Source organism: Furipterus horrens, unplaced genomic scaffold (assembly GCF_987537825.1).
Source record: "Furipterus horrens unplaced genomic scaffold, mFurHor1.1.pri manual_scaffold_7, whole genome shotgun sequence".
Classification (NCBI taxonomy): Eukaryota; Metazoa; Chordata; class Mammalia; order Chiroptera; family Furipteridae; genus Furipterus; species Furipterus horrens.
This window is the reverse complement of record NW_028327177.1, coordinates 121908071-121920166: the sequence shown is the minus strand read 5'-3', so window position 1 is coordinate 121920166 and position 12096 is coordinate 121908071. Positions and strand designations below refer to the sequence as shown.

At 36.5% G+C, this 12096-nt stretch overlaps 1 protein-coding gene across 1 annotated transcript in view; it reads left to right on the top strand.

Annotated features, from left to right (window-relative positions):
- Positions 1-12096, top strand: part of ZNF385D (zinc finger protein 385D) — a 288666-nt gene that overhangs the window by 158247 nt on the left and 118323 nt on the right. Inside the window, exon 3 of the mRNA XM_090283015.1 lies at positions 9181-9291. Within this exon, the coding sequence (XP_090139141.1) occupies positions 9181-9291 (111 nt within the window). The remainder of the gene's footprint in view (positions 1-9180; positions 9292-12096) is intronic.

The following is a 12096-nucleotide window of genomic DNA, read 5'->3' as shown; positions in this document are numbered from 1 at the left end:
ATATATACTTTTTGATGTGTTATCACTGTTAATTTTTATTATATAATATTTCAAATATGTAGAAGAATAGAACAGTGTAGTAAAAACTCATATAGCCATCCTCTAGCTTCAGCAATTCATAGTAGCTTCATGTTCAGGATTCTCAGAGACCTTGCCCTATGGGTCTCTCCATTTGGCTGATTCTGATTTATAGCCTTTATAACAAAACTGTACTCATAAGCATAGTGCTTTCTTGAATTCTGTTATTCATTCTAGCACATTATTGAACCTTCAGGGATCATGGTAACCCTCAAATTGGCAGTTTGTCAGAAGGGCAGGTGACTTGGAGACTCTGAACTTATGGCTAGATACTAAAGTGAGGAGAGTCTTTTTGGAGATTGTGGTCTTAATCTATGGAGACTACACTAACTCCAGGTAGTTAGTGCCAGAATTACATTGCATTATTATAACAACTGTTTTTGAAAAACTCTTTAGTACCTATTGAAGCTTAATCTATGCATACCCTACCTAGAAATGTATGTAATTCCTTGTTATATGCCTCAGATAATACCTAGAAATGTACACAATTCCTTGTTATATGCTTCAGATAAATGACTATTATATGCAATAAAACACATAGTCACAAATATTTATAGAACTTTATTCATATTATATTGAAACTAAAAACCCAAATCTCCATCAACTGTAGAGTTGGCCAACAGTTGTGGTATTGTCACCCAGTAGAATAAGGGTCAGCACTGAAAATGGACAAAATACAATGCTGAATGAAAGAACCCATACACCCAAGAATACTGTGCAATTACATTTTATGATGCACAAACGCATACAAATAACCTATATTGATAATTTTATACTCTTAGTGATCACTTAGTGATAAGTGTCGCTGGTTCAATCTTCCAGTCAGGGCACATCAGAGAAGGAAAACTCTGACTCCAAAAAACCTCCGCTGCCTTGCGGCATACCTCTTCAGGGGAAAGGCTAAGGGAGTAAACCCCGACAGAAAATCCGGAGCCGGAGTCCCTAAGGCGGTTTGACGTTGTAGTCAACACCGGCAACTCCTGCGGCGCACCTGAAGCCAAGCTGTATTGACTCCGTCTTTCCCTTGGACCCTTCAGCTGCGAAGAGAGGGGGGGTCTGCTGCATGGGCAACAGCAGACCCTCCATATCACCCTGCCCAGGCAGCTTCACTGGAGAGGACACTCCAGCGTCATCGCAAGATGTCGATTCAACACGGGAGGAGACAGATACCGTGTCACTCCCGAGTCGGACTGCACAACCATTCTCGGCGGGGCAGATAGACTCTTAAGAAGCTACACCATCGTCTCTCGAGACGGACGGCTGCCGACGACGATCACTGGAGGGTATTGACTAGACAAGACCAGGACTAGGAAATTTCGAGATTACAGAACATGTTCTATATCTTTATTGGGATGGTATAACATGACAGTATGCACACTTTCAAAAACCAACTGATACACTTAAGATGTATACATTTTTTTTTTTGTATGTTATACATCCATTTAAAAAAGTAAAGAAAAAGAAAATCCAGTAGATGGCATAGGTGGCATAGGTAAACACAGCTCACCTCCTCACACAACCACATTAAAATTACAACTAAATTATAGAACAACCGTCACTCACAACTGGTAGAAATTGAGTTGAATGGAAGTCTGACAACTATGAAATTAATGAAACTACATTCATCCAGACTGTTGAGAGGGACGAAGATGTGGAATGGGCTGGTCCCACATACAAGTGTGGTAGATAAAAATTTGGGAGAGATATCTTGGGAGCAAGGAGTCCCAGCTCTGTACCAGGACCCCCAGCTCAGGGCTTCACTTCCAGAAATATAAGACCCCATAACTTCTGGATGCAAAAAAGCAACAGGGATTGAGTCGGTGGAAGAAACTTCTAGAGTTCCAAGCAGTTTCCCTTAGAAAACTCACACATGGACTTACCTAGATTCAGTCCCTCTGAGCTCTAGCATCAGGGAAGCAGCTTGAAAGGCACTGGTGGCATATGGTGAGGAACTGAAGAAGTTGGTATCATAGGAGGACAGATTTCTCTCTGACAAATGGGCAAGCAGAGCCACACAGCCAGCAGGTGGGTGCCATATCTGAAACTCCATCAAACCAGCTTACACTGTTTGCCCCAACCACTCCACCCCGTATTTCCTGAGGCTCCATTCCACCCATCTTACAGCTTTTAACAGTAGTTATTCCATATGAATGGCTGATCTTGGGTCATGCTTCACAACCTCCTAAATCATTTCAAATAGGCAATAGCTGACCTCAGTGAACCCATAGCCCCTGAATTTCTTGCTAAGTGGTCCCAGGCACTGCATTAGCAGCAGCCAGCTTAGATTCAGAACTTGGCTTGCCTGGGAGTCTCCAAGTCCACCACAAGTAGCAGCCATCTCAGATTGCTCTATAACTCAGGCAGGGTAGCTCCTGGCAAAACACAGGAGAGGGCTGACCTTGGCCTAAACCACCCAGGAAACCCCAGAACCTGACCACCCAGTGGACAGCCACAGACCATATTGGAGCACCATCACCCTGCCCATGCACAACTGATCCCCCATGGATGGTGGAGGATGGTGGTCATTGGGCAGAGCCAATCCTTACAGTTGACTGGTCTGGATAAATCACTCCCATTGGCCTGCCAAAAGCAACCAAGGCTCAATTACAAGAGGAGGGTGTACTCAGACCACATGAAGGGCACACCTCTAGTGCCCAGCTTGGGCGATAGGGGAGGCTGTGCCAATGGACCCTATAGGACACCTAATACATTAGGCCACACTACCAAGACAGGAAGTCATAGGAGCTCTACCCAGTACATAGAAACAAACACAGGGAGACTACCAAAATGAAGAAACAATGAAACATGGCCCAAATGAAAGAACAGAGCAGAATTCCAGAAATAGAACTAAATAAAATGGAGATAAGCAATCTGTCAGATGCAGAGTTCAAAACATTGGTTATAAAGATGCTCAAGAAACTTAGTGAGGACCTCAACAGCATAAAAAAGATCCAGTCAGAAACAAAGGATTCACTAATTGAAGTAAAGAAAAATTTACAGGAAAACAATAGAGTAAATAAAGCTGAGAAAAATAATTGATTTGGAAAGTAAGGAAGCAACAAATAACCAATCAGAGCAACAAGAAGAAAAAGGAATCCAAATAAATGAGGACAGTATAAGTAGCCTCTGGGACAACTTTAAGCATTCCAACATTTGCATCATAGGGGTGCCAGAAGGAGAAGAGAAAGAGCAAGAAATTGGAAATCTATTTGAAAAAAATAATGAAAGAAAACTTCCCTAATTTAGTGAAGGACATAGACATGCAAGTTCTGGAAGCAACTCCAAGATACATCATAATTAAAATGCCAAAGGTTAAAGATAAAGAGAGAATCTTAAAAGCAGTAAGGGAAAGGCAGTTAGTTACCTACAGGGGAGTTCCCATAAGACTGTCAGCTGATTTCTCAAAAGAAACTTTGTAGGCTAGAAGGGATTGGCAAGAAATATTCCAAGTCATGAAAAGCAGAGATCTACAGCCAAAATTGCTCTACCCAGCAAAGCTAGCATTTAGAATCAAAGGGCAGATAAAGAGCTTCCCAGACAATAGAAAAACTAAAGGAGTTAATCATTATTAAACCATTATTATATGAAATGTTAAAGGGACTTATTTAAGGAAAACAAGAAGATCAAAGTTATGAACAATAAAATGGCAATAAATACATATCTATCAACAACGGCATCTAAAAAAAAAAAACCCTAAAGAAATAAGAGGAGAAGAATTAGAATCATGGATATGGAAAGAATTTGAGGGGTGCCAGCTGGGAGGATGTGTAAGGGAATGAGTGAGGAGGAGGAGATTAAGAAGTACAAATAGGTAGTTACTGAATAGCCATGGGGATGTAAAGTACAGTGTAGGAAATGGATTAGCCAAAGAACTTTTATGCATGACCCAAGGACATGAACAGAGGTGTGGGGATTGCCTAAAGGAGTGGGGGGTGCTGGGTAGAGGGCAGGAAAGAGGGAAAAATCAGGACAACTCTTACAGCATAATCAATAAAATATAATCTTTTTTAAAAAAGGACAAAATTTTTAAATTTTCAAATGGACAAATTTGTTGCAGGAATGGTATTATTAGGAAGGTGTTATTAGTGTTTTTTAATTGTCAATATAAGTAACATAAACACAAACTATACTAATTCATAGTTGATGTAACCTACCCGGGTTTCCGCTGAGTGTCAGTTATTACTACAAGGTCACATATTAAGGACAGTGGTTATCACAAGGCTTACTAGTTGTATGATTTTAGGAAAGGCAATGAGAGCTCCTCAGTAAGTTGCTAGGATAGAAATAATGCTTATAAACATAAAAATTCACTGTAAGTGCCCTTAAGTGTAACCTTTAGAGTTAATGTCACTTGCCATTGTTACATAGAAAGGCCATCTGGAAGAGACAACCTTTATATTTTAGGATTTCTAAGCTTTCTGGCATTTAAGTTCTTATTCTTTGAGTTTAAAACTGAAAGCCACAAAAGTAATAGAAACAGAAAGAGCGGAAGTCTCTTAGAGTCAGAAATGTGAACTCAGGTTTAAGCCCCACTTTCCTCTGAAAAGGCAGCAAACATCCTAGAGAAGGGAACCTGGACCTGTGGCTGGCTGTCTCCAAGGTTTAGTTACAAATCAATTTAGCAGAATGCCCAGAGGGGCCAGGAGGGAAAAGCAGGGCCTGATATAGAAATGCAAAGGTCCTTAGGCCTGAAACGAAGAAAAACGAAGAAAAACGTATACATTTGGCTTTAAATAAGACCATAGGATGAGTTTGAAATTGAAATTTTGTCTAGAGCTTGGGTAAGCATATTAATAGGCACAGACTCATTCTTTAATTTTGTTTGTCTTGAGAGAGTGGATACTAGGTTTAGAAAATTTTAGCTTACAAAATATCCCACTTTAGAAATTAGATAAATATGGCTTAAAATACCACATATATTTTACCATTACTATCAGTTTTTAATTCAGTGTCATATGGGATAAGTGAAATGTGTCAAAGCTTTTATGGGTCTGATTTCTATGTATTGCGTTTTTAGTATATTATCTTTATTTTTGTACGGAAGGATTAACATTCTTATTTTTATAATCATTTTATTTTTCAGATTACTATTTTCTAAACTGCATGCATTGAACCATGAATGCTAAATTTAGAAACAAAGAAAACATCCAAAGCTTCAGTTATATTATTTTAGAAAGAATTTATTTAAAACATTTCTATTGAGCAGCATCTCAGAGAATTTAATATTTTTGTGCACTGTGCATGCCCAGATTGTTATGCCAAGGTTTTCTACAACTTATTTGAACAAGAACTCCCCCTCCTTTTTTTCTTGCTTACACAGATTGGCATCTCTAGAGCCTGATTTTATAGAAAAATTAAAATTTCTAAAGATAATGTGCATATACACAGTAAGCTATGATTGTTTTGACAGATCAGACCTATTAGTCTGGAGGTGGGGGGTGGGCAAAAGTATATGACTTGGGAACAAAATGTTTGATCATAATGGTAAATAATGGTATAGTTAAACAAAGTAACCATTGGCTGTGTGTGTGTGCCCAAGTTGATAGTAGATGTTACTATTAAGTTACATACTTTATAGATTCATTTAATTAATTATTTAACAACAGAACTGATTTTTATATTTGGCTCTTTCAGAATTTCTTTTTTTTTAAATAATTTATTTCTTTGTTTATTTATTTTTAGAGAGAGGGGAAAGAAGAAAGAGAGGGGGAGAAACATCACTGGGTGGTTGCCTCTCACTTGCGCCCCCAACTGGGGACCTGACGTGCAACCTAGTTATGTGCCCTGACTGGGAATCAAACCACCGACCCTTGGTTCGCAGGCCGACGCTCAATCCACTGAGCTATACCAGCCAGGGTTTCATAACTTCTTGTTGTAAATGGTTTAACATATATTTAGAGATGTCTATATCAGAGTTGAATTTTATTTATGTTCATTAATAAAGATGTTAAACTTATTTTGTACTAGATTCCTACAATGATAAAAGATAGTTACTTATGGTTGTGTAACTATAATTTGTGAAATTCACCTTTAAAATATAATTTAGTTAGTTGCCATTTTTAAAAGTATACTGGGAAATAAAATTGTCTCTGAAGAAGAATATATGACTTTGCATTGTGAAATTTGATTTTATAGCCACAGTGATCAGGACATCATTCAGTTCAACTGAAAGAATAAATCTAGAGAACATGCCACATTTGCATGGTGTCTAGTTCCAAAACACCTCCTACACAATTTGGATTGAATGTGGTCACTGCTCCCCAGTGTTACTGAAAGATCAAAACAATATGCTGCTTGGCAACCTTTGATAAAAACTCAGTACTGCATTTCAGAGAGCATATTTAATATAAATGTGTAGTTCATTTTTATTTCATAGTATTATTATGAGAGGACTTCAGTATTCCTAAATGGGTTATAGGCGGAATTCACCTTATCCCCTGATAGAAACGGGCCCCGTTTATGCACAGAACAGAAGCAACATAACATGATGAGTTAACTACGTCTAAGTCCGTGACTTCTTCCTGCTTTTAATTTTCTTTAGCTGTTGGCAAAAAGGGAAATTATCCCCCAGTCTTCTCTGTAATTATTGTCATAGAAGCATCATGATAGTAAGTTTCAAGTTGAGTAAAAATGGTCCTGGAATGTCGAATGAAGGCTGTTGAAGCAGCCCAGATTCACACATTTGTGTGGCTCCTTAAGCTGTGTACACTGTCCGTTTTGGATCTGAGGAAATAGGAGTAATATGGGGTTGACAAAGGTTTTGAAGCTTAGCTGGGTGGAGGACTTGGAGGAGTGTGTGTGTGTGTGTGTGTGTGTGTGTGTGTGTGTGTGTGAGAGAGAGAGAGAGAGAGAGAGAGAGAGAGAGAGAGAGAGAGAGAGAGAGTTGTGTACGTTCAACCTAAAGAAAAGACTGTGATATTAAATTAATTTTAATGTTTGGATTACATCAGTGAACTGAATTTCGGAATGAGTTTTAGATGTGTATTAAGACTTGAAAATATTATAGAATTCACTGGAAACAATTCAAATGTTCATCAGCTGACAAATATATAAACACATTGTGGTATTTCCATATAAAATACTACTACTCAGCAATAAAAAGGAAAAGGCTACTGATACATGCAACAACATGGTTGATTTTTAAAAGCTATATTTTGAATGAAAGATACCAGACATAAAAGACCATTTATTGTATGATTCCCTTTATATGAACATTGAGAAAAGTCAAAAATATAGTGACAGGAAGCAGACCAGTGGTTTCACAGACTTGGGGTGGGTGGGATTGACCACAGAAGAGCAGAAGGGAACTTTTTCAGGTAATTCAAATATTCTATGCAATAATTAGTATTACTTTATGTATTGGTCAAGTCTCAACCAATTCAACAGTTAACTTGGGTGAAGTTTATTGTATGTAAATAATACCTAAATAAAACTGGTTAACAGAAAAATATGTTAGAAGTCACTAAAAAGGGAGGAGGGGATACTAGAATTTGTGACCAGAAAAATCATATAGCTGAGTTTCAGCCATAATATAGGCAAGGATTAACATCAGATAAATAAGATTTGAAGTGATAGTAGATGATAAAAATTGTTACATCTATGAGTTTTCTTTATTATTGTAGCTATTTAACATATAAACCACTTAGTCTAGTACTTAGTATATAGAAGGGCACTTAATAGATGTTGAGTGCTATTATTTCTATCATTGTTGTGATTTTTATTTAGAATGTACATTAAGAGTAGCTCGAAAACATAAAAGGAGTTGAGAATATAGACAGAACTTCCTCCTACATACCAGTGAGAAGAGCCTATGAATTAACTGGTTCTCATGATTTGAAATACACAAAAAGAGGTGGGACTTATCAATGACTTGTTTAGAGTAGTTAACAAGCTACACCATTTCAAAGAGAGTGACTTTTAGTGTGTTATTTCACATCGTTAGCTTTGGTGTGTGTGTCAGATTATATCTGAAATGTTCCAACACACTGTGAGCACTCTATAAGAACTCATTATCTGATGAGAGCTTTAGAGTTCCCAAGTTTGCAGCTATTTGCCAGAAGTCATGACTATATGTGTAACATTTAAATTATTCTGAATTTTTTGGCCATGTGAGACCATAACTAGAGGAGTGTGAGGCTCATGTTAACCTTGATCTCACGTGTGTTGCAATAGAGAAAATATAATAGCCAGCATTTATTGACTTCTTAATGTGCTTAGCACTGACTGTGCTAAGTAAATTTCATGAATTATCACTTAAACCGCATCACAACCTTAACAGAAACAGATAAGCAAAGAGTCTGTACACACACTAAGAAGCAGATTGAAGTTTTTATGTGACTCTAACAGTTGAGAACCACCAATGTGGACTATAGGGAAAAGCTTAGTGAGGAGACTTTAAGTTTCATTAGAGCCTGATTACTGACATTATGTTTTTGATGTCATGTGTCCTGTCCTGGGAAAATGGGATGGAGAAAGATAACTGACTCATTGTCCAAAGTCTTTGAACCTCAAATAATAAATCCATAGAATATCAGTGTTTATTAGAGGATCAATAAACTGTTGTTGACTACATTGATAGCTCCATATGTTTGACTGCTTAGAAAACAGGGATCATATACTATATTCTTAAGATAGAAAAGCTACAATACCCAACATAGCATAAAGTTAATATTGGATAATGGTGAACAGTTTATTTTCAGAGCTAATCCTCTGACCAAGTCTATTTTGAAAACCATTTGGGCCAATGGAGTAGACACACTTCTGCGTAAGATTGCTGGTCTTTATAATAACTTGAGTTTTGATAAAATTTAATTATATTTTAGTATTATCAGATTGAGACAATTGTTGATCCTAAATGAGAAAAACAGTTAGTATGCAGATTCTAATGGGTACATTTATTATTTCCTTATCATAGTGAGCTTTGAGCTTATTGTTGTCTATTTTTTGACAAAATAAACATGCCATTTCTTAGAATAAAAACATGTCTTTATAATGGGAGCAGTAGATTGAAGCTGTACAGATTGACTCTTTAATGAAATAGGCAACATTCCAGTAGAACTGACAAGCTTTATTTTTACTTGTTGTATTTTTTTCTCATTACAGATGGACCCGATTCAGAAAGCTGTAATAAATCATACATTTGGGGTTCCTCTTCCTCATCGAAGAAAGCAAATCATATCATGCAACATTTGCCAGTTGAGATTTAATTCTGATGTAAGTTTATCATTTAGTGTGCACTAAAAAAATGTATTCTGATGTTCTAATCTTACAGAAAAGATTTCTTAAACATTTTTCTCCAATAATGGAGCATGTCAAAATTCAAAGATAATATTTTAATTCCTTGTGTGCCTTAATTTTGGAGTTTATTATATTATGTTTGGTTGCTCACTATTAAAAATCTCACATATATAATCTTATATACTTGCTGTTTAATGGTATTGTTTCGTTTCTTGAGAATGCTATATTTAGGTTATAATGCTTTCCTTTTGGGGAATAGTCAAATGTAGAACCAATGAGATTTTTGATAAATTACATGTCTGAAATAAAATGGGTCCCAAAGCACATTTCAAGGTCAATATTTTGGTTTTGTAAATCTCTTCGCATGCCTTGGTGGTACCTAATTCCCAATCAGCCCTGTGTCCTTAATGATATTTGTGTTAGAGCTCTCAATTTACTGTTCTAGAAGCATTATCATTTTAACAGGGGTCCCAAAGACCCCAAAGCACTCAAGCCCTTAATGAATAAAACTGAAGGGGAGAACATGACAGAAGGTAGACAATGGTGAAACTGACCTGTGCTTTGCAACTTTGCAAATTATTCACCAAGAGTTATTCATGTCTTTCATACCTTTTCTAAGAATCAGGGAAAACTCTTGGTTTATCACAGTGAAGCTAATTTTGGATTTTGGCCAGTGTGAAAAATACTGCTCCCCACAGCCTGCTTTGGTGTGGAGTTGGTCCTGAGAAATACAGAAAAGAGAGGGCGTGCTGGTTTGGAAGAAATAGAAATTGAACACCTTGTAGACATGCTAGGCAAAAAAGGACCTCATCTTATCAAAATGGCGCCTGCCAGGTGCGATTATCTTCCCCTCAATTGATATGCACTGTGAAGACCACCAAAGAGATCTGGATTCTGGAGAATGTTAAGCCGTCCAGTATTTAATCTCCCTGGGGAAGTTGATCCTTTAGGTGCTCTCTGGTGAGGATAGCATATGAGATAATCAGGCTTTTTTCTTCTGTGAGAACATTTTATTTTGTATAAAGATTGCTGCTATCCTATGAACACATACCTACAAGTACAGTATAATCATCAGGCAATTTTCTAACATTCCCTCAGTTGACTTAAAAAAGAAAAGAGAGATTACCTGCACAGCATCTGAAAGGTATTTGCTGCTATAAAAAAGAATACACTGAACATACAGCATTTTATTTGGAGGGATTTTTTTTGCTGTTGCTTTGTTTTATTTTCTTGTTTGTTTTTTAATACTGAGTGCTTTGGTTTGAATTTTATGAAATTGACCATAGTTTAATTTTTAATAATATTTTCAAATGATCAATATTACATAATAATCTCTTCCAGCTATTGTAAAAAAGAAAGAAAAAGGAGTTTGACATGTAAATAAGAGTTCTGAACTCAATACAATTGACCCTTAAACAACATGGGTTTGAATTGCATAGGTCCCCTTACATGTGGAATTTTTCAATAAATACATACAGTACTGTAGATGTATTTTCCCTTCTTTATGATTTTCTTAATAACACTTTCTCTAGCTTACTTTATTATAAGAATACTGTACGTAATACATATAGCATAGAAAATATGTATGAATCAACGGTGTATGTTATCAGTAAGGTTTCCAGTCAACAATAGGCTATTAGTTTTGGGGGAGTCAAGATTATACACAAATTTCAGCTGTGCTGGACATTGGTGCCCCTGACCCTGTGTTATTCAGGTCAGCTATCATAGCAATTCTGATCATTTCTAAACTCTCAGAAAAAAATTATGTAGTTCTATTATTTCTTATTCTATAGATAGAAATCAAAGTCATGTTTAAGGACCTTAGAAATATTGTTAGGTATGCTTTAGGAAATACATATATATTTATATATATGATTATTAACATTAACATGAAGAACATAACATGATATAAAGGAAATTTACTTACTTTTCTAAAATGGAATTTTATTTTATTTCCCTGATAGGAAAGAATAGCAATTTATTTTGCTAATGGCATTTAAGGCAATATAGGGATCAATATGTATTTATTAGGAACAGCTGCTTCTCATTCTCACAGCTCTGCAGTCAGGTTTGTCTGGCATGTGGTAAAAGGAAAACGGCCAGGGTGTTTTGGGAATGTAGGTCACAGTGAAACAATCGCAAGCATGACCATTCACTAGATGATCACAGTGTTAATCTTCTATTGTGTGCAACAAGTTACCATAAACCTAGTGTTTTAAAACAACAGATATATTATTTTATAGTTCTGGAGTGAGAAGTCAGACATGGGTCTCGTTAGATTACGTTTCTGCAGCAGAATGGAGGGAAGAATTCACTTTGTTGACTTTCTTTTCTAGTTTCTAGAGGCGCCCCCTTTCCTTGGCCCATGACTCCCTTCCATCTTCAAAGCTGATTGCATTTTTTCTCTGTTACTGATTCTTGATCTTCTTTTCCATAATTCTGGACTCTGGTGATCACAATGGACTCACCTGCATAATCCAGGATAATTTTTCTGTTTTAAACTCAAGTGATTAGAAACCAAATTTCATGTGCTAACTTAATCTCCATTTATCATATAATGTAACATTGTTTCCAGGATTAGGACTTAAATATCATTGTTTTGCCTTCCACAGATACTCATTTAAATGTCTGATATAGGATTGAATTGAATTTCATGACCACCCAAATTCATCAGATAATTTTACTCAGTCCTGTTTCATGTGTCTACATAAACTGAACACAAGTGAATTGACTGCCCTTCTATTTTTCCTTATCTTGAACTTGAATATAAATTCACTATGC